The following is a 27,361-nucleotide window of genomic DNA, read 5'->3' as shown; positions in this document are numbered from 1 at the left end:
GGTTTCACTATTGAATGTTGGTAGGCGTATTTAGAAAATTTACCTTATCTTTCTGAGACCCACCTGACCTTTAGTGTGTGGACAACACTGCTGTCTACCTCTGTGTGGTATGGTGTCACTACACCTATTAATATATGGCTCTTTCTTCAGTGCATCTTTTCCCTCAGAGCCACAGCCCCAGTGCTTGGGTGTTGTCATCCCTCATGGCTGAGAGACAACGTTTACTGCATCCTGTAGCCCATTCCACTTAGGAGCTCTGTGCACCCCACCCCTCACTGGTTTAAGAACAACAATCATCAGTTTGCTACTGCTAAGAATTAATATGGAGAATGCCCCCAAAATGCAAATTCTAGCTATTATCCTCAGATTCTCACTCAGACCCTATTAGGAAAGACCCAGGAATCTGTTACTCTGGAGTGACTCTGGACCTACTGCCTTATGAACCTCCCTGAGGGAGTGCCAGTCTATCATCCAGTGGCCAAAGGCATTGAACATCTACCATCAGTGGGCTGATGGCAAGGTTCTTCATCTCTTTAGGCCTCAATTTTATGTCTTCCCAGGAGAAGTAATCGCTTCTTGAGTGAGACAGGCACTAAGTTAAAGTCCCTGGTATCATCTGCCTGGGCACAAAGTCTTCTATCAGAGTCTTGGATACATTTGCTGTACCTCTGGCAATTCCACACTTTAAGACATGTGGTAACCCCCATTCACCCATCCTTATCACTTCAGTTTCTCAGTTTCATCTTCCGATCACATCCTGACACTGCTAATTCATCTCTGTCTGCCATTCACTGGAGCAGACACTAACCCTCTCTAGGTCCTCCAGGAGTTCAGATAATGAAGCAGGGCCACCCCGAGATGTTGAAAGAACTTACTGTGTGTGAGTGTGTATGAGAGAGAGAGAGAATGAATATGAATGTGTGTGTGTGTGTGTGTGTAACTTACCATTTACCATTTTTCTCACCCTGGTCTCCCCAAGGCTTTTGATTTCAGATGGGTGAAAGTTTGAAAGAGCTGGATTTTCTGAGAGATTTTGATGAGGTAGACACAACGGTCAGAGTGACTGGAAAAATATAAAAAAAGGAAGTTCACAACTTAGAGAAAGTTTAGTCATCAGACTTTCAGGGGAAGCTGAAAGCTGGAAACTTTGAAGATGATTTAGAAGTTGTGGTATGGAAATCTCTGGAAGCTCTAGGCGTGGTGGCACATGCCTTTTATCCCTGCACTTGGGAGGCAGAGGCAGGTGAATTTTTGTGAGTTCGAGGCCAGCCTGGTCTACAAAGTGAGTCCTTAAGTCCAGGATAGTCAGGGCTTGTTACACAGAGAAACTCTGTCTCAAAAAATAAAAACAAAACAAAAAATCTCTGGAAGGTTATTGGTTTTTCGTGGCTATTGACTCTTGGTGGAATAGCTAGACAGCTTACCTAGGGTTGATGTTGGTGGACAAGCCAGCAGTTTGGAAAGGAAGCTAAAACATTCTGATGTCTCTGTCTGTCTCACACTATCTTTCAGTTCACTTCACAAAACAACTTTTGGCATTTTTCATTTGTGAGCACACAACAGAGAGGATTCTGAGAACAGTGGTGTCTAGCATGCCTATCTTGGTGGATTTACAATCTAGTATATTTACTAGTTTGCCATGGAGCATCCAAAAAATGGCAGTGTCAATAAGCTAGCCCTCCATCCCACACTGTTCTGCTGAACCTAGCAAATGTTGTCACTGATTAACATTTTGAGAGCCAAGCAATGTTGAGAAAAGGAAATATATTTATTGCCTGAATCCCTTCATCATTTTGCCTCTGTGAGTGTTTCTTGAGATGAGGTCAAAACTCAGTCATGTCTTTTACTCTAAAACAGACCCCTCACCAATCTTAGCTCTTGCTGAGCAAGGGACTGATCATCTGATTCTCAAATGACTTATCCCAAGGATTTTATTTCTTTCCTTTAGCGTTGAAGAAGTAGCATGAAATTTGGTTTTATCTGGATAAAAATATCTTAAAACAGAAGTAAGTGAATCATAGTGGCACATGTCTCTAATCCCAGCACTCAGGAGGCAGAGGCAGAGACCTCTCTGACTTCAAAGCCAGAATTGTCTGCATAGCAAATTTTAGGCCAGCCAGAGTTACACAGTAAAGACCCAGTCTCAAAAAAAAAAAAAAAAAAAAAAAAAAAATGATGATAGATGATACATTAAATTTAGCAAAATAGAAATGAATTCTTGATGTTAGAAAAAGGCTTGCTGCATAGAGGAAAAACTATATATGGCTCGTGATCTTTGAAATCTTCAGGTTCTTTACAGAATATGAATAGCTCATAGTTTGCTGTTGAAATCTTCAAGGCTGAGACAAAAATCTTTTGGAAGTGTAATGGTAGTCTCACTAACAACTGAAAGCACTTGAACTTGTTTACAGTGGTGTACCCATGTGAGATCAGTTACTAATCCTTTTGACTATACGCCAACAATAGCAAACTTTTTAAAAAAAGGTTTATTGAATTTATTTTTGTGCTATGGAGTACAGATGTGGTAGAACAATACATCTCACTATGGTTAAATCTTTTTACAAAGTTTTCAATACCTCATAAATATAAAAAAATACAAATTAAAATAAATCGAATTTAGTATTATCCTAACAATATCAAGCATAAAGACATTTGTAATTAAAATGAGCTGGAAGATGAGGGTTTAGAAGCCTTGCTAAATGCAGACCGTAATTCTTTCATTTGGTTTCCTGGGTTTTTGGCAAGTGGTTTTACAGGCGAAGACGCAAGGAACAAAATGGTGGAGTTCTTTAAAACTCTCCAAAGTTCATCCACTCCTTTAAATTAAATGCAGACCTGTTAACTATTACTTTTGCTTTCAGATATTAAGCGCAGCAAAGAATTTAAATCTTACAATTAAATGTTTAGGAAGAGCACATCCTTCATGCCCCATGTGTTTTTCATCACAGCCTTTTGAAGAATCCCTTTGTGCTTTTGACTGGAGCTATTCCATTTTTTGGCTTACAGTGGGAACTGGTATCATCCTGTTATCTGTATTATCTGTATAGAGACCCCTTGGATGCTGCAAGTCTTCGTCTATTTGTTTTGAGTTTTTGTTTTGTTTGTTTAACACAGGGTCTCGCTATATAGCTCTGGCTGAATTTACCAAATAGACCAGACTGCCCACCCCCTGAGTGCTGGGATTAAAGACATGCACCACCACACTCAGTATAAGACCTCGTTTGTATCCATAGTGTATCTAAATGACAAACTGCTGCCTGGAGATAACCAAGCTTCTTCCATGTTTTTGATTGTAGACGGGTTGACTGGTTTGAAGGAGTTGGCATTCCTCAGGGACCTGGCTGAACAGAACTCTGGGAAGTATGGAATCCCAGACCGGACAGCCTTGCCTGTGATTAAGGGCAGCATGATGGTGCTGAACCAGCTGAGCAACCTGGAGACCACAGTCGGCAGGTTCTACACTAACCTTCCCAATCGGATGATTGATGAGGCTGTCTTCAGCCTCCCCTTCTCTGATGAGATGGGAGATGGTAAGTCTAGGGAAAATGTCCCACTGTGTGGAAGAGGAAAGGAATGAGCAAACAGAGAAGCTGCCCCTCCCTGTTCATTCCCTCATGTCTGCCACCTAACCTGCTGTGCTCTAAAGCACAAACCCAGTGCTCTTTCCTCCTTGGTTTGTGAAGCAGCTTCATGAGGAAGCACCCACAGTCAAGTGGCTTCAGCTGGTGGCTTTGTGTCACAGTGCACAGGGAAACGCGAAGATTGGCCCCACTGTGTTCTTGGATCTCACACTTCTTAAGTCTTTATCACATTAATTCTCCATTTGATCATCTGCTAAGAGGAATAAAAAATCTATGAATTTTTTAGGATTACTTCATACACCTATATGGATATTAATGAGTATTAACATATTAAGATGTATACATACATACGTACGTACATACGACCAATGGTTGGCATACCACCCATCTATCTATAATCACTGCTTGTTTGCCTTGGCTGTTATCACCATCATCCTGATGCCACAAGTACCCAGGACAGAATGTTGAGCAACTGCTTTAACTGTCATGTGATTCAGTCACCTGACCTGGGAAAGGGAACTACTTTCTCTCAAAGTAGCACATATAGTGTCTATACAAATGCCTGGCCAATGGTAGGTCAGTTCTCAGGAAAATAGAATCTTTTTTTTTTTAAATCTTCATTTTATTTTTTTCAATGTTTATTAGATATTTAAATTTTGATATGTAGGTGTATTTTGCTCATGTATGTGTCTAAAGCATGTGTATCCTGGAACTAGAGTGATGAACTCTTTTGAATCAATATGTGGGTGCTGGGAGTCATGCCTGGTCCTCTGCATGAACAAGTACTTTTAACCATTGAGCCATCTCTCCAGTACCATCTCTTCTTCCTCTTCTTCCTTCTACTCCTCCTTTCCCTATTCTTCCTCCTCCTCCTTCTCCTGTTCTTCTTCTGCCATCTTAAGACAGGGTTTCTCTGTGTAATCCCCTGGCTGTCCTGGAAGTCAGTTTGTAAGCCAGGCTGGCTTCAGACTCAGGGATCCATCTGCCTCTGCTTCCCCAGTGCTAGGATTAAAGGCCTGTGCTACCACGCCCAATTTAATCTTCACTTTCTTACTTAGCCTTCCTCCATGAAGTTGTTGTCCTTCCAAGAAAACTCACTTAAAAGGCAGCAAGGGTACAGAAGTGTTTTCTAGAAGCCTTTTCTTGATTTGTTGTTTTTTCGTGCATACATGTCTGTGTGTGTGCACGTGTGTAGGGTGTACACACTTGGCGTGTGCCATACGTACATCAAAAACGTATGTCTTAGGTACCTTCCTCCTCAGTTGCTCTCCACCTTTTTTCTCACTCTCTCACTGAACCTGGAGTTGACCAATGATGTCTAGACTGGCTGTCCAGCAGGCTCCGAAGTCTGCCATGCCGGCACATGCCATGGCACTCGGCTTCTTTCCATGTGTGCTGAGGACCCACAGTTAGATCCTAATGCTCATGGGGCCATCATTTTGCTGCCTGGGCCTTCTCCCTGGCCCAACATATTCCTTTTATATAAAGAGGTGTAACAGCTGCTGGTTTTATCTTTTCCTTTCTTCCTGGGTTCACAGATGTGTGTAGTTGTGGAACTCCTGCCTTCTTCAGTCTAAACTATTTCTCTTGGTAATAATAGTCCCATGACTTAAACAGACGTGTCTTTTTTTTTTTTTTTTTTTTTTTTTTTTTTTTTTAAATCTATTAGTGCCAGCCAAGTGCTGTACCACACAGTCAGGGGGAATGTACACAGCCCTGTCATTAAGATTTTGCTGATAAGAAACTGATCAAGAAGTCCTATGAATACTGTGTAAAAGGTATAAAGGCAGATATAGAAATGCAGCCCTTTTAGGAACCCAGCAGGATAAGAGATGGAAGAGTGGGGCTCTTCCTAAAATTTACACCTTACATGAGAAAGTAGAGTTACCTGCTTGTTGGTGTTTTCCAACTGTTAGTCTGCAGGTCTCATTTCAGGAATCCTGTACAGTGGATTTCAGTGAGTAGTTGACACATCTGTTTAATTTCTGTGCCAGGATGCCCCTTCTATCGTGTTTTCTGTTCTTAGAACTTATTACGTGACACATCCTCTGGCTCCATAACTTGAGAACTTGAATGCAGAGAAATCAATGTAGATGCTAACTCACTTTAAATTAAATATCATTTGATGAGTCATGATCTGTGTGTGGGAATGCAGTATGCACATATACTTGCTGAACATGGACTTTTTTTTTTTTTTTTTTCTTTGAACATGGACTTCTTTAAAACAAAACTTACCTGTATGTTTGAGGTTCAAGTAGAGAGGGCAGTGTTGGGAGATTTTGTGAGTGTGACTATAGCTCAACATACTTTATTTTTCACATTAGGGTCAAGTTCCTTTTGTCCAGACGCTGGGGAAATGACCCAGTAAGGAGCTTATCTGAGTCCAGATTCCCTGAGAGCCCATGTAAAATGCCAGGAATGTGGAGTCACATCTGTAATCCTGGTGCTGACATGAGCAGAAAGAGGCAGACCACAGGGGCTCCCTGCCAGCTAGTCTAGCTGAATCAGTGAATGCCTGATTCAGTGAGAGACCCTACCTCTATTGTGCAACTGAGAAAGACACCTGGCATTGACCTTTGGCATCTGAGTGAGTGCCTGTGTACACACATGTACAAATACAAACATGTACATGCATATATGGGCACATGCACATGCAAATCAATTGATTGGTAATTAGTTAATTTACAGTACAAAGAGTCTCCTGTGCAAGCTGATAATGAAAAAATAAGTCTAAGGCTCATTTTTCAGTTCTTTTTGTCATAGCCAGAAGAGGTTGGACTGTTTGCATCTTGGTCATGGAGCACCGCTATTGTACTTTGCTATTGTACTTTACTCGTCTATGAAAGTGATTTTAATCTCAGACAAAACCCCAGGGAGATGTGGCCTACATTGGGACCTTTGTCTTTATTCTGCTTCGCACAACACTGTGTATGCCATACACAGCCATTCATCCAGGAAGACCTAAACACAAACCTCCTGCAGGATGAGCAGTTAACACCATCATCAGTATCTGCTGTTTTCAAACAGATGATAAGAAACATTTTAAATAAGAACTGAATCTGAATAGAGGGCACTTTAAAGGTTAGATGAGATTCCCCCCCCCCCCCACACACACACACACACCCCGCCTCCAATCCAATCCCTCTATTTTACAAACTTTTCCAGGGATGTCTCCTTCTGCTAAGGGATACATTTGGTTGGTTTCTGCAACCACACCAATTCAACACACCTAGAGTATTGTCACCATCTGCAGTTCTCTATTTGGAAGTCCATTCTTTGTAGACATATTTAAGAGTGTCCAAATGTGGGCTGGAGAGATGACTCAACTGTTAAGCATGCTGACTGTTCTTCCAGAGGTCCTGAGTTTAACTCCCAGCAACCACATGGTGGCTCACAACCATCTGTATTGGGATTCAATGCCCTCTTCTGGTGTGTCTGAAGTTAGCGACAGTATACTCATATTCATAAAATAAATAAATCTTTAAAAAAAAAATAAGAGTGTCCAAATCCTTCCCCAAGGTGTTCTACAAGGGAACATGCCACCAGGTACAAGAAACTACAAGACAGCCGGGTGGTGGTGGCGGCGCACGACTTTAATCCCAGCACTTGGGAGGCAGGGGCAGGCGGATTTCTGAGTTCGAGGCCAGCCTGGTCTACAGAGTGAGTTCCAGAACAGCCAGGGCTACACAGAGAAACCCTGTCTCGGGGGGGGGAAAAAAAAAGAAAGAAAGAAAGAAAGAAAGAAAGAAAGAAAGAAAGAAAGAAAGAAAGAAAGAAAGAAAGAAACTACAAGACAGAGAAAAGCATGTCGTTTTTATGTTTTGAGATTTATTTAAAAGCCCCCAGATTGCAACATGGTTAGAGATTGGAGAGATTGCTTTGTCTTGGCTTCAGGAAAACACATCTGCATCCAGGAAGGTGGCAGGGCTTTCCCTGCCTTACAGTGGAGGCAAGAGGGTCTGGTGCTCTTCTTAGAGCCATAGAGTCCCCACACCACAGCTTTGTCCCTGCAGTTTCCTCTTGTCTGTCTTTCCCTTTCCAGTTCTCCTGTTGTCTCCTGTGGTGTGTGAGAGAAGTGTAATCTGTATATTTTGAAAAATTGCTTTCAGAAGAGGAGTACAAGAGAGTAGGTCCCTAAGACAGTGTGGGACTGGCCTTCGTGGCTAGAGATGCATTCCTATGGACATTTGAGTTTCCTTCAGCTACTTAGGGTTCTGTGTGATCAGGACTTGCACCTTTCTAACTTTCCCCCTCTCTGTCTTGGGGTTTTTTGAAAAGATATGTTAATGAGTTGTAATGGCTGGATCCTTTATGAATCCCTACTTTAGCTCAGCATCCCCTAGAAATAAGTAAAGTGGTTCCTTTGCTCTGGGTCCTGTGAGCATTGGCAAAAGGATCTTATGTTGAGTGTCATATGTATAATCCAGTACAACTGGAATGCAACACACATTGTTTTCAGACTCCTTATCCAGAGCTGTACAGCTGAATCTCTCCACATTACCTGATGTATTAGGCACTGCAATATTTTCTATTGATTCTAAGCAGCGTGGCTTACATAGGAAAGTAGTGGGGAATCACCCATGTTTAAATTAACTGCAATATTTGACCTTCCAAAGGACCCTCCTCTCTTCCATTGTCTCACTTTCCATGCAGTCTGCAAGGGCAGTGCTTAGGGCCTGGACCACAGAAAACTTTTTCCAGTGTTAGTAACCTTCATGATTCACAAGAGCCCAGATCCAACCTTTGTCCAGACTTCCTGTGCTGGTCCTTGATTCTCTTTTTAACCCACAGGTTTGATAATGACTGTGAGTAAACCCTGTTACTTTGGAAACCTTCTCCTGGGAATCGTAGGTGTGGACGTGAATCTGGCTTACATTCTTGAAGATGTGACATATTACCAAGACTCTTTAGCTTCCTACACTTTTCTCATCGATGACAAAGGTAACTATAAAGAGTTAATCATAAGAAATAACACGTTTATTTGCAACTTAAAGAAAGCAATGGGTGGATATTCTTGTATTAATAAATGAAGTGGAATAAAGAGAGTTCTCAAAGAACTTATGTCACCAGGATCACTCTGGCAGTGGAAATGTATCATAGAGATGGCCAAGTGAAGTCACAAACCATGAGGTCATGCTATGCTGTGTTGTAAGATTGTTGGTTTTTAGAACATCAAGAAGTTAGTTAGACTTGGGGGTGAATAACGCATAGTACGAGGCTTAGATGGCTTTTTGTTAGTATCCTTATCTTTAGATTCCCTGGCAGGAAGGTTTTATATATAGCAGATTAGAACATTCAATAAAATGAAAACCAGAAAAACAAATACCCCCTAAATAGCCTCAATTAGACAAATGTTCAGTAATCTAAGACCTCTTTCAACGCTTCAGGAGTTTTATGAGAGCTCACATAAAACAGGGTGAGTTTTATTGGGCTGCTAAGGTATATACATGGGTTCTAAGCACTGGCAGCTGTCCCAGATGGTCCACAGTTTAACCAGTCATGAGCACGTTTGTTACAACCAACATCTTCCTACATCTTCCTTATAACGCGTCTCGTTCTGTGATTTCAGGGTATACACTTATGCATCCGTCTCTCACCAGGCCTTACTTACTGTCAGAGCCTCCCCTTCATACTGACATCATACATTATGAAAATATCCCCAAGTTTGAATTGGTTCGGCAAAATATCCTAAGGTAAGAATTGGTGAGGGATGCAGTATTTCATCTTCTCCAAGAAGGGGGCCTGTTGAGGTCGTGTGTTTTCCACGGGGTGTAAGGTAAGTATAGAAATTATCTTGTTACCAGTGGTTTTCTGAGGAAGTTTTTTATAATCCTAAGAGACAAGGGCGGAGGAAATGGTTCAGGTGCTTGCTATGCAGGTTTGGCAATCCAGAAACCACATAAAAGTAGAACAAAAGAATCATCTCCACATAGTCATCCTCTAAACTACACACTTGCAGCATGGCACCCTTCCCCCCCCACACACACACACACACATGTGAACACATAGACAATAATAATAAATAAAAATTAGATTAGAAAGCAAGAACTTAAAGAAGAGCAGACAGAATCTTGATATAACAGGGATATAAAGTCTCTCAAAATTGTTTAGAGGCAATGTCCTGTCAATCAAATTTTACACTTACATTGAGTCGAATTGTAAAATATGGTATGTTAGCTCATTTCTAGGAAGTCCGATGTTTAGCCCATACTAAATGTATTAGCAAAATAAAAAGTTAAGATGAGGACCAGTAAATAGCTTATCAGCAGTGTTCAACAGTACTTTATGCAGCACTCTCTCATAAAATAAAAACAGATTGGATGTTTTCCAGCTGTGATATGTTATTTTGGCAGACGGTAACCTATGGAGAAATGAATCTCCATGCCCATTGGTTGAAAATTAATAAGTGAGCGATTTGAGACAAGTCAATCTCTGGAAAGAATTAGCACTGGGGGGCAGGGTAGAGGCGGAGGATGGCTTTTAATGCAGGGTTGACATAATGCTTTTACAAAATTGAAAAATCTCGCATCAAGTCTTTCAAAGTGATGAGTTTCAATGCTGTTCAGAATCAGGTGGTGCCCATTGGCTCACAGCTTCCTTCTTGCCTTTAATTAAGTGCTTAATTCTCTCTCTTGCCCGAGGCATTTAGTTCTCTCTCTTTTTTTTTTTTTCACGCAGCCTCCCCCTCGGCAGCCAGATCATCACAGTCCCTGTGAACTCGTCCCTGTCTTGGCACATCAACAAGCTGAGGGAGACTGGAAAGGAGGCCTACAATGTGAGCTACGCCTGGAAGATGGTGAGTGATCGGAAGTCGTGTGGGTCCGACGGGCCATGAAGTCCATTTCAGAGCACTCCTCCCCGGAACAGAGGAGAATGTGGGTCAGCCTATGTGGTTAACTCGATTTAGAGAGATGGAGAAAGAAGACATTCCACAGATGGTTTATATATTTTTTTTCCTTTCTTGTTTAGAAAACCGGTAATTGATCATGACAAAGAGATCAAATCATATCAAAGGATATAAAAGGAAAACAAAATAGATCCTCTCCTTCCCACCCTTGACTCATTTCCCATCATAACTGCTTCAATCCAGTTTTCAGGATTTTTCTCCTTCACAAACAAGTGTCTGTGTACTCATGCATGAGGTTCATTAGTGGCTGTATGAATTTATGTAGTTAGACCAAACCTCTTTAAGTGATTTTTTTTTTTTTTTTTACCATTACTTATTTGTACACGTGTGGGCACATGGAGGCCAAAGGACAACCTGTAATAGTTGGCTCTCTACTTTCAGCAGGAGACCTCAGGGAATCACAGTCGGCAGGATTTGCCACCTGCAGACCTATTTTTCTTTCAAGATTTATTTATTTTATGTATTTGAGTGCACTGTCGCTGTCTTCAGACACACCAGAAGAGGGCATCAGATCCCATTACAGATGGTAATGTGGTTGCTGGGACTTGAACTCAGGACCTCTGGAAGAGCAATCAGTGCTCTTAACCACTCAGCCATCTCTCTAGCCCCCTCCCCACCCCACCCCCCAACACACACATCTTTTTTAAAAAATATAGATTATTCCCTGTAGTTTGTTTGATATTGTTTTTATTGTCTTATTTATAATTTAAACGCAGACAGTAGCAAATTGGAGTTTTAAAAGAAGCTATAAATACATAAATGCCTTCTGCAAAGGCAATGAGGTTGGAGTGTGTGTCCTCAGCACAGACAGACTGACAATGTAGCAGTGACTAGGGTATGCTCAGGTGCTGTCTCCCACCAGCCCCAGGCACACTGGGCCTGAGAGTCATAGAGAGACAGATGACAATACTCTTTCATCAATATGGCAAAGCAATGTTATCCAAGGTTCTATATCCAGCAGAAGCAAAGATGTTCATTTTATCCCCAAATTTCAATTACTGAACTTAAAAATGCAGTCATGCTTGCTATTTACACCAACCTCCATGATCTGGGTCAGTCAGTCACTTTCCCTGGCTGTTCGATGCGGTCACAGGGCAGAGAAAACCGAGGTGTGTGGCTGATGCCAACATAATATGACACACTGTGCTTTGGTATAAGTAGAAATAGATATCCTAAAGCAATGATTTCAATACTCTAGACTGAGCACCTGCCTATCATGGACAGATATGTTGACCCATGTAGACTGGGCAAGAGTACCAAGTGCTTCCTGTGAGTTTAAACAGTAATAGTGTTCTTCTCCAGCCTGGGGAGGAGACAGTGTTTGTAGGGGACAAAATAGTATGCTGGGTTCTGTAATGACTGCCCCTGAGCCTTTCTCTTAGTGAGGATTCACAATTAGTTAACAACAGTCAACTCTCAGAACACTTCTATAAAATCAATAATGCTTTTCTTTTTTTCTCTTAGGGCTAGAGGATGTACCATGGGCCATGGGCAAACAAGTCAAGCACTCTATCACTGAGCCATACCCCAGGTTCCTCTTGTGCATTTAAGGCCAGATTAGAAATTAACGCTATACTCTACCCTGTATTGGCTCTCTCTCTCTCTCTCTCTCTCTCTCTCTCTCTCTCTCTCTCTCTCTCTCATTAACCCACACACATACAGACACACACACATACACACACATACACATGTCTATTAACCCATCTAAGCCTGACAAACCAGGGTCACAGTTGCCAGTGGACTCTTTTTCTCTTTATTCATTAGCTGTAGGATATTGTGTCACACACATGTGTCACACACATGTTCCCTGACCAGAGAAAGGAAAACAGAAAATATCTTCTGTAAATCCTTACAGCCTTCTTGCATTCATCCAACATCACATAGCACCTTCCACAGTGAGAAAAATAATATATGCATTTTTCTGTGTTAGGCATCCATTGCTGACATATATTTTTTTTTAAACAGGTACAAGACACTTCCTTCATTCTGTGTATTGTGGTGATACAACCGGAAATACCCGTCAAACAATTGAAAAACCTCAACACTGTTCCCAGCAGCAAGCTGCTGTACCACCGGCTGGATCTTCTGGGCCAACCCAGTGCTTGTCTCCACTTCAAGCAGCTGGCAACACTAGGTAAAGCTCACGGGCCCCTCAGCCTCCTTCACGATCTTACTCATTCAGATCATAAGATTTCATCCGAAACATCTGTTTGAATCCTGCTCCCTGCCTGTCAGCCCCCCACCCCAAATACTAAATGTTTGCAGTTCTAGAAATTGAAGAGCAGCCAGGTATGATGGTTTACACCTGGAGTGCTGGTAATAATTAGCCTAGAGCAGGCAGATCACTGTAGGCTGCAGGCCAGAGTGGACTATATATTGAGTTTCCAGACATCCTTGGCTGTGGAGTAAGGAACTATCTCAAGAAACAAAATAGCAACAACAAAATATACTCCACCATGCAATAGCTTTCTGCCCCATCTAATGCTAAGTTAGCACCTGTCATCAGTGTTTCTTCCCTGGCTCACACTCCCTTCACACTCACCTGGCTCCATTTCCAACCATTCTACTCTCAACTGGAGCTTTTAGAGTCCACCTGAGTGAGAGAGCCTGTGATATTTCTCCTTCTCTGCCTGGCTTATTTCATTTAACACAATGATCTCCAGTTTTATACAGGTTTCCCTAGTCTATGGCTACATAGTATTACATTGTATTTCCGTACCACATTTTCTTTATTCTTAGTTGATGGATACTTAGGTTGTTTTCATTCAGGGTTATTATCAACAGTGCCACATTAAGCATGGGGGTACCAACTGTATGGTCTAATACTTCTTAAGATAAGGGAGTGGAATTGCTGAACAACATGATATCTCTAGTTTAAATTTCTAGAGGAGCCTTTATAGTGTCTTCCATATTGGCTTACTGTAGTAACTTACTTACCTGCTGACCAACGGTATTCAAGGCTTCCCTTTTTCCACATCTTTATCAACAGCATTGTCTTTAGTCTTTGGATAAGAACCATTCTGGCTGGGGTCAGGTGATTCTGCATTGTAGGTGTGATTTGTATTCCCTGTTGTTTAGAGATAGGGAGTGGTCTATACATTCCCATTGGCCAAACTGATATTTGAATCATACACACTTGGTTGGCTATGCTGATGCGTGCCAGGTACAGAGGAGGCCTTTATAGCCTATGTAGTCAATACACTACAGGATGCCCACTGTTTAGATAAACAGCTGCCTTCTTTTCCCCTGTTGAAAATATTTACTATTCAAAAAAGTTCATGATCACTCCACGGCAAGCAAACCAAGTAGCAGGACAGAGGTTAGAAGGAGATCAAAGACTGAGTCTCCATTTTCTGGGACGTGAACAGTGGAACTTGATTTTCTCCTAAATTCATTTCTACAAAGTTCTTCCCAGATACTAGACCAACACTCCAGGCCAGGCTAAGTGATCTTTTCTGTGGCATACTTCAAAAATATCAACAATTTAGAGAAAGCCTGTGATGTTAGTCAAAGAGGGCTGGATCTTACATTTGTTTCTTTGTTGTGATTTGGGCTCTGGGGTTTCTATGTCTGTTTTATATGAGAGAAACATTATATATATATATTATATATATTATATATAATATTACATATTATATATAATATATATATTATATATATTATATAATATATTTTATATATTATATGAATTTTTTCATATAATATATATGTATATATATATATATGACATTTTAGTAAAATGATTTACAGAAAAGCTAAGACTTTTAAGTTCTGAGCCAATAGACTGCACACACTACTGCTGGCAGAGATGAGGCACTGCCTTGAGATTGGGGACAGGGGGTGGGTTGGAGCCCCTGGAGAACAAGAAGCAACAGCCCTCCTAGTTAAATTTCATTTGCATACTTCCTCATAGGTACACTGTCCACTATATTAACTGCTAGCTAGCTGTAGCTATTGGGCACTTGAAAGTCAGAATCCTCCCCGCAAGCCTCTGTCCTTTTCTTCACCTGGCCTTCTTTCAGTAATCCTGACTTTGAACTGTATTTGTCTTACATAATTGTTTTTTTTTTTTTTTTCTAGATTCTTTCTCCCTAGTCTGAGGGGATCCAAAGCTCTCTGAGTACAAGTACACACCCCCTCCGTCTCTCATGCGCACACACATGTACACCTTTCAGGGATGGACCACTGACTGACTCTGAACACAAGTCAACAGCATGTTATGGGTCAGCCTTTGGAAGCCTCTACTTTGTGGCCCTTTGCTTCCTTGAGATTAGTGCAATAGCAATGTCCCAGGCCGTCCTATGAAGCTATCCTGAGAAATAAGAACATCACAGGAAGCAACAGCTTCTGAGAATGGCATCCTAGCAACTGACAATCCTAGATGGAAACAGTCCTGCAGTAATGCCTTTAGGGAAACATTGAAAACTCATACAATAGTGAGGAGTAGAAGATAAGAAACCCATAGATGACAGACTTCATTCAATGCCACTTTAATTTTATTTTTTTTAACAGTTCGAGTATTTATCAAACTAGAGGAGGAGACTGTATACTTAAACTTCTTCAAGTAGCTTCCTGAGTCTGGGGTGGTGGGGAATCAAATCCAATATTCTCAACAGGTGGAGTCTCAAATGAAATGACTTTCTCTATCCCCCCAACACAAGCCATTGCATCCTTAACGTGAGAATGGAGTCACAGTGTGACTAGGCTATCCTGGACTCTCTCTGTAGTCCATACGACAGAGTCATGCAACAGTTCATGCTTTTTAGAAGAAGGGACTCTCCCCCCACCCCCACCCCCGCCTCTGGCCTCAAAGTTATCCCTAGTTTCCTTTTCACTATTTTGTGTCTTTTCTTTGTATAGATTCGGGGCCTGGCATATGCTAGGCAAGAACTCTGTCTATGTATCCTCAGCCCAGACTCGGTTTGATTTGGCTTGATTTGGTGGTTTTTTTTTTTTTTTTTTTTTTTGTCCACCATATTAAAGCTTACCAGGTTACACTGAAGCATCATCTGTGAAAGCTGTCAAAAGGAATTAAACAAACAAACCTACAGAGTTTAAGGAGATAGATTGTGTCACAGAACACCATCATGTGGCATAAAGCATACGATAGTGCTTTATGACACAGTTTAAAATATAATGAGGTTTTGCGTTGTGTGGCACATGCTTTTAAGCAATCAGGAAGCAGAAGCAAGCAAATCTGTGTGGCTAGCCTGGTCTACAAAGAGAATTCCAGGCCAACCTAGGGCGCACAGTGACACCTGTTTCAAAAAAATAAATAAATAATAACAATTAAATAAATAAATAGTATAGTAAAGTTGAAAAAAATTAAATAAAAAGTACAGTAAAGTTGAACAACAACAAAAAACTTAAATAGAAATTTTAGTTTCACACTATGATTAACTCCAAGGATTTTGACTCAAATAGGAAACTAGTTTCCATGTTAGATATAGTATTTAGGGATGCACACACGGGACGCTCTCTAAGCTTTGTTTATGCCACGTTTGCCTGCCATTTGTGATAATAATTTTTTAATTTGGTTTTTGCATTGATGCCAACATCTCATCTCTCTTCTTCCTGAACCACACAGTACTGATGTAAATTCTACTAGGTGTCGCTGACATGTACTCTTCTGCTGGCACCTGTAAAGCGCCACTCAGTGTCACTCTGGAGAATTCCTGCTGCTATTTTCCCCACTTTGCAAATGTTTGCCCAACATTTCATGGCCAGGAAATAGCAGGTCCCAGATTCTGTCCAGTCTGGCTCCATGTTTGTGCGGCATTCTCTTTCCTAGCAAATACACAGCTTGCCTAGCTAAGACATTCACAATTTCTGCTCCAGCATTTGTGCCTCCCTGGGCCCATCCCAGCCCTCCCCTTCACTCCTAGGACCATAAGCTCCCTGAAGGGAGAGAATGTGGCTTTTTTTTTTTCCTTCTTTTTTTCTTTGCTCCCATTGTCAAGCTCTTTGTGTCCTTGTGGAAGGCACTAAGCCACCGTAGCAGACATGTTGGCAGAGCCTAAGTGATGGCTTTTGTTTGGGCCCCAGATGAAGTCTCTGTGTTCTGAGACCTGCTTTGTTGGGGTCTCTTTCAGAAAGTCCAACGGTCATGCTGTCTGCCGGCAGTTTTTCCTCCCCTTATGAGCACCTCAGCCAGCCAGAGACCAAGCGCATGGTGGAGCATTACACGGCCTATCTCAGTGACAACACTCGCCTCATTGCTAACCCGGGCCTCAAAGTACGTACTGGCACAGGCTACATCTCTGGGGCCCCTTTCCACCGGCCTGGGGTGAGGGGTGGGGGGTGGAGAGTGGGGGTGGTGCTGGCAATGAAACTTTGAAGTACCCAACCCTGCTTGCATCTGGACCTCTGCAGTCAGGAGGCAAAAAGGCAGAGTGTGTGCCCTGGGGGAGACTAGTCAGCTGTGACCCTTTTGATGGATTAAGAAGCCCAGTAGGCCACATGAAGAATCTACTTCAGGTCTCATATGCACTGGGGATTTCTAAGTAGGGGGTGTGATAAAGAGACCAGAGAAAATTTCTCAGTTCTTTGTTCCCATGGTAAAGAAGTGTTGTGCTGTCTTTTGAGATAAATATGATATTTAGGCACCAAAAAGGGAGAAGGCTCTGTGTGTGTGTCTAATAATTCACTGTAGGAATTTTCTTAAACTGAGACAGGCTGGCTAGATGAACAACTGAGTAGTCACACCTCCCCTGACTGTATTCCGTGAACCTTTGTTATCATCAAGTTTGGCTGCATTCATCTGCCCTGGAAAGGTTTTGAAGAAGCAGTTGGGCTTGGCTTCTCTGCGAGAGAACCTTGGGGAGCCCTGCCAGCAGCCTACACTCTTTTCATGTGAGTTTTTTTTAAAGGGGCCCTGCAATGTCTTCTTTTGTTTCTTAGTTCTCTGTCAGAAACGAAGTAATGGCGACTAGCCACGTCACAGATGAATGGATGACACAAATGGAAATGAGCAGCCTGAACACGTACATTGTCCGCCGTTACATAGCAACACCCAATGGCGTCCTCAGAATTTATCCTGGTTCCCTCATGGACAAAGCATTTGATCCCACTAGGAGACAGTGGTGAGTCTGGGGGGCTTCAGTTCCCAGTTCCTCCTAAGTCCGGAGAGCCATGATAAGCACATACAGTAATGGGCAGTCATGGGAAATGACACTTTCAAGGGGGTAAAATCGTTTTTAGTATTTTGTTTAATATTGGATTTGTGGGTTATGTTTTGACTGCAGTGCCTGTATCTCACTATTGAGATTTTGACACTGAGCTACTTTCCATTTCTCTATTTTGACTCCTGAGGGCTTGCTTGATTTCACCTTATGTCTAGAGGGCCACCTTGAATGGAATACTTGATCTTACTCCATGTAATTATGGCATCAAATTACACAGCTCATAGATGACCTATGGAAAATGGAACACATTAATTTCAGGAATATTCTTTTACTTCTGGGCTTTGTTTTTACCCCAAAGCTAGCCAGGCACTACAGCAGGGAAGCAGCATAAGCCAACAGCAGAATTGCTTGTTCTGTGTTGGGTGGCAACCAACTCACTGAGGAGTCAGTTCTTCATGCCTGCTCCTCACCTGTACTGACACTAGATGGTTTCTTTAGGTTTGTTTATTTCTCTTCTTTTAGTCTATATTACCTTCTCAATCGTCTGAACTACAGATCTCACTAAAAGCTCAGAGCCCAGTATGTATTAGAACAGAAAATCTCATTTTCTCAACTCTTTTTGTTGGTGCTATCGTCAGACATAAAAGGTGAGAATCTTGGTGGGTCTCCAGCTCAGTGGTAGAGCACTTGCCTCACATGGATAAGCCATGAGTCCAAACCCCAGCTCCTCAAAAAGAAGTCAGGAGCTAGAGAAATGGCTTAGTAGTTAATAGCCATCTTTTGCAGAGGACCCAGGTTCAATTCCCAGTCCCACCCACATTGTGGTTCCCAACCATCTATAACTCCAGTTCCGGAGGATCCTACACCTTCTGATCTCTGCAGGCACTAGGTATGAACATGGTGCACATACGTACAAGCAGGCAAAACACTCATGCATAAACTTTAAGGAAGATTTATTTTGATTTTTTAACATAGTAACAGCATTGTTTATAATGAGTGTTTTAGAGCTACAAACTCACTGCTTCTTCAAACCTACAAAGTAGTTTATACCCTAAATCACATGACTTTTCTTGGATCTCTGTAGGTATCTTCATGCAGTAGCCAATCCAGGGCTGATTTCCTTGACGGGCCCTTACCTAGATGTTGGAGGAGCTGGCTATGTTGTGACAATCAGTCACACAATTCACTCATCCAGGTAATTATTTCAATTAAATTTTAGTCACTTAAAAATCTTATAAATTCCATTTAGTAATTTATGTAATGTGTGTTTGCGTGCACGCATGTGTGCACAAGGACACATGTGGAGGTCAGAGGACAACTTACAGAAAGGGACTGGTTCCCTTGTACCATTCAAGTGTCAGGGATCAGGTCATCAGGTTAGCCCACTGAGCCATCTCACCAATCCTTTCCAGTCACCTTTCAAATCCATCAAGATTTTGGATCCCACATGAAAAGCAGGGTGAATGTGCCTGCCCACAGTAATCCCCGTACTCAAGAGGTGAAGACAGGGAATCCCTGGAGCAAGCTGTATAGCTACGCTAAGCAAATGCATTAAATACTAGGTCCAGAGGAAGACTCTGCTTCAGTAAATCAAGTGGCGAGTGACCGAGGAAGACAGTTGTTATCACCCTCAGACCTCCATGCAGAATGCTTAGGTGCACCTGCACACATCTCACACACATACACATGCAGAAAGGAAAAGAAATACCAGGTGGAACGTGACTGCTTTTATTACTAGAATTGCTTTGTTTTCCAGCAAATGGACATTTTTTTAAGGAGGAACAGTGTCCCAGGGCATCAGATATTGTGTCTGACTCTTTAAAATTACATCAGTTGTTTGCTTTGGCTTTCTGGTTTTTGTTTTTGAAAGTGTCTCTTAAAAATAAGAGCTTTCTGAAAACTGACATTGCCAGATGCTGGTTAGAGTCAGTATTGCTGGATATATATACAACTTAAAACTTCAGTTCGGTGAAAGTTTGGATGGGAAGGTTCGTCATTTAATCCCTTCATTATTCAAATAGCTATTTTCTCAAGGCAACCAAGAAAGACCGCATTTTGCTGATAACCTGGCACGATGCCTTAAAATTTAGAGGAAGCAGATTTTCTTGGTTTTTCAGTGGTGCTCACTATTTATCAAATGACTGATGCTAGTTAGAATTCCTCTGACATAAGTTCATTGAAACAATAATTGGAAAGCAGAGTGGGAGGGAATTCCAGCATCTGGCCCCTGTCTCTATGGATAAGCCATGCCTGCTGCCAGCCAAATGTGATTCTAGGGCCAGGGTGTCTGCTTGACTCTTAGCTTCTCTCATAACACACATTTCATACATAAGCAAATAACCCTCGTATGGAGTACATCCTTCAGTGTTTCTGTTAGCGCCATCTGGTGGGTGTGCTGTGTCTTTAGAGAGAGACCCAATACCCCCTCCATAAGGTCTACTCAGCTGAGGAAAAGTAAAAAGACTGTCTCCTTGCAAGACAGTCCCTCTCATCTTTGACAACAGTAAAGGGAGTCTGAGGATTAAGGAAATGCAAGAGTTTGATGGTTTGGTGGCCGAATCTTTATGGTGTCATTTCCAGTGAAGCATGATGGGAACACAGTGACTTTTCAAATGAGGACAGCATCAGATCTCCTTTTTGGTCACCTTTCTATTTAACCTGTGAGTTTACCAACAACAAAAATCCCAGACTCCGAGTCACTGTGAATACAGACCCTCCAAAGTAGGTATATGCTTTGGCTCTGTTCAAAATGTAGCCCACAGAGAGCCTGTCGTGTGAATATTTTGCTTAGCTGGGTGCAGTTTAACTATTTAGAGCTGTGGCGTTTTTCTTTTACCACAGTCTAGATCCAAGTCTGTGGCCTCTTCCGTTGCTCAGCCAAAGCCCCCATGGCTTGCACTGATAGACAGTCTTAGTGAAGGTGCCAGCTTGGGAACCTGCTCCCCTCCTTAATATATATAGATGTAGACATAAATAAATGTAAATTTACTGCTTATGATTTATGTGACTATAAAAAATCCTTCTTGCTTTCGTTTCCTCACTAGGCTACAGGTGTATTCTAGCCTATCTCAATTATTTTAATGATTAAATTAAGCAGTACATAAAGCTCATAGAACAGTGTCTTGAACATGGGAGGTGGGCCGACTGATAAACAGCAGATGCTGTTCAGGCACTGACCTTGTGGTGTTTGAACGGGTCAGAAGAAACAGCTGACCCAGATACTCCATGTGTCTAAAGCAGAGCCGCTCACCCTGGTTTCAGATGTGCTTTGGGAGAGAGCTAGGGAGAGTTTTCTAACTCAGTGCTCAGTCACTCTGTCCAGTCTTCCATATGCATATCTAGTAAGTAGCCTGACCTTCTAGCTGGCCGTTCTTACCGTATGATAACACTGCTGGAGATAAGGAACCTGGTCACATGATCTCAACAATCAAAGTCACATAAATGGATTATCATTAGCCTGGCCCATTATGTTTAAAATTGCAGATTTGGCTGAATAGTTCTATACAATTCTTTGAGTTGCTATGGTGACAGTATACCTGTCTACAAACTCAGGTAAAATACAGATCTAGGCTTCAGCATCTATTGATTCTACAGGCACAGGTAGCTGCCATTCAAAGGAGGTTTAGAAATAAAATGAGCATATTCCCAAATACCTGAGCAGTACTCTTCACAGGTGCAGCTATATATAGTATCGTAGAAAAGAGCTAGCCTCGGGTACTACTATGCACACAGAGAAAGGATGATATTTAAGTTTCTTAACCATTCTAAGGCTAATGTTTTCATTCATAAAATGTAAACTACAATTCTTTTCTAGCTTCTTCCACAGAAATTAAATTGTTTTTACAACCCTTAAGACCTGACTTAATGGCTAAGACCATATGCTCTGGAAATAGACAGTGAGTTTCTATCTATGTACACACTAATTATGCCATGATGTTAGCCTCTCTTTTCCAAGCTTCAGTTTTCTTAAATCGATAAAGCCTCCAAAGATAACCACAGAAGGGGCTGGAGAGTTGGCTCAGCAGTTAGGAGCATTTATTCTTGTAGAAGACCCAGTTTGATTCCCAACATGAGTTTCAGGAGATCAAGGGCTAGTCATGTACACAGTGCACATATATAACATGTGTAGATACTCATACACAGAAAATAAGAATAACATAAAGATCACTGTGAGAAAGGGCTGGGGTTTTCACTCAGTTCGTAGAGCACCTGCTGAGCTCATAAGCAGTAGCCCTCCCCCCTCCCCCCCCAGATTTAAACCCCAGCACTGTGAGGAGAAAAGAAACAAGCCATCGTGAAATAGTTAGGAATGTTGTTTTTTCTTTTGGTATGTTCCTGGTAATCAGGCAGGCAGGTGATAATAGCTGTTAGGTTCTCAGTGCTCCACGTCGTCGGGCAAACCCTGCTGTTCTCCACTGAGTGACTTCCGCCTGAATATATGTCAGGGAGGTATTTTGCTAAACGTCATGAGTGCTGTCACGTTTGACTGCAGTTGTAGACTTATTTGTAAAAGTGCTATTATCTTCATTTTTATATGAAGATATAGAAAGGCCAAATAGCATTCAGGAATCCTATAAATAAAGCCAGCTATCCCAGAACTTAACCCTACGTCTACCAAAATGTCAACCAATAGTGTCAGGCTTTACTGCCCAGCTTCACCTACAGACTCTTCTTCTTTGAGAATAATAGTATTACAGGATAGAGATTTTACTGGTCTGCAATTCAGAAGACTCATTCTTAATGTGACTACGTTTTGAGTAGTTCATCATGGTGTTGTGAAAAGAAAACTGGATGGTATTCCTGATAAGTATTGTGTGGCCTTACTATGCTTGCTCAATTTCTGAGAGAACTGTTTCCTTACCAGCAGAATGCAGGAAGTAATTGGTGGCAGCCACTCATGTTCCTTTTCTAGAAGTCTGCTGAAAGTAACTATAGGACCTGTGAGATGGGTCAGAGGGTCAGGGCTCCTGCTGCAAACACAATGGCCTGAGTTTGATCCCTGGGGCTATGAGGTAGAGAGAAGTGGCTCACCCATGTTGTCTTCTACACACATACTGTGGCAAGCATGCACCCACATATACCCACACACAGACAAACATACATGCTTATGTATGTACATATATGCATGTATACATACATACATATATATGTACATAATTGTTTTTAAAATTTGTTTTCAGTAGCCAGACCAGCCACCTCTTACATGTCTACACTGATATTTTTGCTTTAAAAAAAAAAAAAAAAAAAAAAAAAAAAATAACATGGGAGGGGTGTGGCCATATTCCACAATTTTTCATGTTTGGTGCAGGTCTTGTTCAGAAAGCCATAATGAAACTCTAAATGTTTCCCCTCAAGCCATCTTTATGTTGTATTCAGTCATTCAGCATTTACAAACATGGGAGGAGGGGAGGGCATGTATTTCCAGTACCAGACAACGTCATGTATGTGACTCTTACTCTCATTGGTCCTTTCATATAAAGTACACAGCTGTCTTCCGGACACACTGTGGCTGTAATGGGCATCGACTTCACACTGAGGTATTTCTACAAGGTTCTGATGGACCTCTTACCAGTTTGTAACCAAGATGGTGGCAACAAAATAAGGTAAGCTCTCCCAGGATACCATTTCCTGTCTACTGCCAAAATGAGAACAAATCAGTACTAGGTATGGACCACGTCAAGACAGAAGATTGAGTTCATGGCATATATAGTGGTCAGAGGCTAACTTCAGGTGTCTGAGACAAGCTTCCTTAATTCATGACTACATACACCAGGGTACCTGGCCTGTGAGCTTTTGAGGATTCTGTTGCAGTGAATTAGTTAAACCACTTTGGTTCCCTGCATGCTGCACCCACCTAAAAGCTCTCTGGATTTGTGAATGTAAGATGGACAGATGGACACACACACACACACACACACACACACACACACACGCTAATTTGGATATGCCTTGACTAGTTCAATGGTTGGGCACTTCTGAACTTCCCTGAAGCTTATATACATTTCCCTCCAGTATTCCTGGCTTAACATCTTTTAAAATCTATGTTTTATCTCTGCTGCCCTGTTACCATTTGGGCAGCACCCCCCCCCCCACCCCCGCATTGGACTCCATTCCCTTTACATCTTCATTGTAGGATGCTTTCTTTCCTGCCGCTCTTAAATCTGATCCTTCTTCTCCCTCCCGAGACATGGCAAAATTCTCCTCTTACTCCCATCTCTCCCCATCCCTTGCTCGCACAATCTAAAAGTCCCGCCTCTGTCTTTCTGCCCAACCATTGACTGTATGGAAATTCTTTATTATCAACTGAAGCCAGCTGGGGGCAGAGACCCTCAAATCTGGAAGAACAGCTTTTGGGAGCTGAAATAAGACAAAGCATTACAACCAGTTCCCAAGAAGATTCTGATTACAGATATGTGCTAGTGCACTGAGCTTTCCATGTGTCTGGATAACCACAAGACAAGTGTTTTTCCCCCTGAACCATCTCCCCAGCCTTCCTTTCCTTTTTTTGGAGGTGCATGCTGTTTATTATGTATTATTTGCCACGTGCAAGCAGACATGGCACACAGCAAGAGGAATAGCACAGGGCTCCAAAGTCTTGTTTCTCTAGGAGCCAGTGACTAGACACTGTCCTCAACATTGGCATTGGGAAGACCAGAGGGCACTTCCTCTCAGGCAGCACTTTTGATGTTAACTTAGTCATTAAGCCAATCTTTGTAACATTTCAGCTGCTTAGACTACACTTTTACATTTTCCCAGAAAGAGGCTCACAGAACTATGAGACTTTGCCGTCTGAATTTCAAAAGAAAATGTCTGATCAAAGCAAGGGCATTCCCTTGATTCAGTGCAGGCTGCTTTTAAAAATAGCTTCTTAGTTCAGTCTTGTGCTCCACATTTCATGTCACTGTTGAATTTCACATTGGCGCTTAATGGGAGTGTGCAGGGATCCTGTTGAATTTCACATTGGTGCTTAATGGGAGTGTGCAGGGATCCTGGCCACTACTATGACTAACGCTCAGGGGAAGAAAGCAGAACATAGGCTTGGTTAAAGTAGTTCTAGCGCTGCTTAATTTTGCTACTAGTATGTTTTATATGTACTGAGTGCTGTGTTTTGTTTATGTCTGTAAATAATTGTTTACTTCTTTCCTCAAAAAAAAAAAAAATGAGCTAGCATCTCCCTCCTGATATCTTAGCAAAAGATGTCATGTTCCTCACACACTTGGATTAGGTGGGCACATCCTCCATGACAGTGATTCTCAACCTGTGGGTCATGACACCTTAGGGGTCCCCTAAGACCATCAGAAAACACAGATATTTACGTTACAATTTATAACACTAGCAAAATTACAGTTATGAAGTAGCAATGAAAGTAAATCTTACAGTTGGGGGATCACTGCAACATGAGGAGCTGTATTGATGGGTAACCGCATTAGGAAGGTGGAGACCTGCCACTCTATGAAATGTATAGGTGACCACAGAGCAATGTGTTCTTACCATAACCTGGAGGCCAGATAGTCTATCACCTCAGGGGGGAAAAAATGTGTCTATTTGCCAGTGAGCCTGCCTTTATTTTTCCCCCAGAAGTCTGGATAAATGCAGTTTGTTTAAGGCAGGCATGTGCAAGTGTTCTTTGAAAGCATGGTAGCCACTCATATGAATAAAAGACATCACTTGTTTTGGTGCAGGTGCTTCATAATGGAGGACAGAGGTTATCTGGTAGCTCATCCAACCCTCGTTGACCCCAAAGGTCATGCACCTCTGGAGCAGCAACACATCACCCACAAGGTATTCATTAGCCAAGAGGGTCAGCTCCGTTCGGCGACAGCCTGGAGTGTGTTAAGTGACACTTGTCTTCTGTCTTGTGGCCTTGTCAGGAGCCCCTGGTAGCGAACGATATCCTGAACCATCCCAACTTCGTGAAGAAGAACTTGTGCAACAGCTTCAGTGACCGGACAGTACAGAGATCTTACAAATTCAACACTAGCCTGGTGGTAAGCCATGTGCAAGCGCCTGCTCCTTCATGGACACAATAATGCCTGTACCTGTTTCATTGTCTTGGAGGCACAGAACTGTGTGGTGAGAGAAGTTCTTTAGTAAAACTCTCACTCTGATAATCATAGGACAAATGGCCAGGCTGGGACAGAGACTGTCTGAAGTCACAGGGTTGGTACTCTGGTTTGATTAATACACCAACTGTATTAGTTATGGTTTCCTAGAGCAGTGGCTCTCAAACTATGGGTTGTGACCCCTTTGGGGACTCAAATAACCTTTCCACATGGGCAGCATATTGGGTATCATATATATATGAGAGAGAGAGAGAGAGAGAGAGAGAGAGAGAGAGAGAGAGAGAGAGAGAGAGAGAGAGATGACTTATTAGAATGGCTTACAGGCTGTGGTCCAGCTAGTCCAATAATGACTGTCTATCAACAGAAGGTCCAAGAATCCAGTATTTGTTCAATTCCTGAGGCTGGATGTCTCAGCTAGTCATTAGTATATGCTGGAATTCAAAAAGAAAAAAACAGCAGTTTCTAATTGCAGTGAACAAATAGTGAAAGCAAAAGGAGAGAGAGAGAGAGAGAGAGAGAGAGAGAGAGAGAGAGAGAGAGAGCTTCTCCTTCCATTTCCTTCATGAAGATGTGGCCCAGAGTCAAAGTGGATCTTCCCTGGATCAGAGATCCAGGTTAGAAGTGGGTCTTTCCACTTCAAACAATTTAATTAAGAAAAAAATCCCTCAGAGGTGTACCTGGGTTTCAATTAATTCCAGATGTAATCAACTGATGAATAAGAATATTGATCACACCAACCATCTCTTATCCCTTTGAAGTTTCAGCTGAAGGCTGTTCCTGTTCTCTGTATGAATGTCTGTTGTTCTGTGTGCTCCTGTCTCCTAGATATGAGTTGGCTGATTTGGCTGCCTGAATCCCAAAGGCCAGCTTACATAAGTCCTTGATCACCCATCACATTAGATGGGGAGCTTTTTGGAAATCATCCTGAAAGCATTTTTTTGTTTCTTGTTGTGGCTTAGAGTATTCTTCAGAATTTGAATTGCTGATAAATATCTAATATATTCTTAAAAATTTGTGAATGGTCTTAGCTAAGAAAGAACAAACCTGGGTGAGAAACGTGTGAAAAGTAACATTCAAAAACTCATTCACAGGGAGCAAGTTGTTAATTTACATAGGCGTTTATGTATCTCAGTCATTAAATGTACAGTATAATTTGGGGGGCTGGAGAGATATGGCTCAGCAGTTAAGAGTACTGGTTGCTGATCTTCCTGGGTTTCAGTTCCCAGCACCTACATGGGAACTTACAACTGTCTCTAATTCTAGTCCTCGGAGATCTACTGCCCCACACAGACAGACACGTAGGCAAGACACCAATACACATAAAATGAAAAAGATCAATCTCTAAAGAATAAAAAAAAATAATTTGAATATGCTGGATTAACTTGAATATCTTAAACTAAGTATTATGAAGTTGATTGTGAAAAGCATTACCCAGCAGAAAGGAGAAGTTTCAAAGGACTACATCCACGGCACCCACTTGGACCTTACTCCATTTTGAGCATCACTGTTGCAACGCTCAGACAGTTTTTATATGAAAGTCTGGTTCTTTCTGTGCATCTAGTTCATTTCCACAATGGATTCTCAAGTCCGTGGCAGGCAAAGCCACAAGGTTGCAGTAGAAATACATGTCTGAGAGGCATGTTTTAGTTGAGTGGAAATTAGAATTTCTTTGTTGTTACTTTTTAA

At 41.8% G+C, this 27,361-nt stretch overlaps 1 protein-coding gene across 1 annotated transcript in view; it reads left to right on the top strand.

Moving 5' to 3' along the window:
- Nucleotides 1-27,361, top strand: part of Cachd1 (cache domain containing 1) — a 215,417-nt gene that overhangs the window by 169,064 nt on the left and 18,992 nt on the right. The window contains exons 9-19 of the mRNA XM_034502781.2: nucleotides 3,297-3,530; nucleotides 8,373-8,522; nucleotides 9,151-9,274; nucleotides 10,260-10,377; nucleotides 12,454-12,622; nucleotides 16,581-16,723; nucleotides 17,389-17,570; nucleotides 18,697-18,807; nucleotides 23,093-23,215; nucleotides 25,295-25,394; nucleotides 25,484-25,600. Of these exons, the coding sequence (XP_034358672.1) occupies nucleotides 3,297-3,530; nucleotides 8,373-8,522; nucleotides 9,151-9,274; nucleotides 10,260-10,377; nucleotides 12,454-12,622; nucleotides 16,581-16,723; nucleotides 17,389-17,570; nucleotides 18,697-18,807; nucleotides 23,093-23,215; nucleotides 25,295-25,394; nucleotides 25,484-25,600 (1,571 nt within the window). The remainder of the gene's footprint in view (nucleotides 1-3,296; nucleotides 3,531-8,372; nucleotides 8,523-9,150; nucleotides 9,275-10,259; nucleotides 10,378-12,453; nucleotides 12,623-16,580; nucleotides 16,724-17,388; nucleotides 17,571-18,696; nucleotides 18,808-23,092; nucleotides 23,216-25,294; nucleotides 25,395-25,483; nucleotides 25,601-27,361) is intronic.

This window comes from Arvicanthis niloticus, chromosome 5 (assembly GCF_011762505.2).
Source record: "Arvicanthis niloticus isolate mArvNil1 chromosome 5, mArvNil1.pat.X, whole genome shotgun sequence".
Classification (NCBI taxonomy): domain Eukaryota; kingdom Metazoa; phylum Chordata; class Mammalia; order Rodentia; family Muridae; genus Arvicanthis; species Arvicanthis niloticus.
Note: the sequence above shows the minus strand (reverse complement) of the source record. Positions and strands in the feature narration are given on the sequence as shown.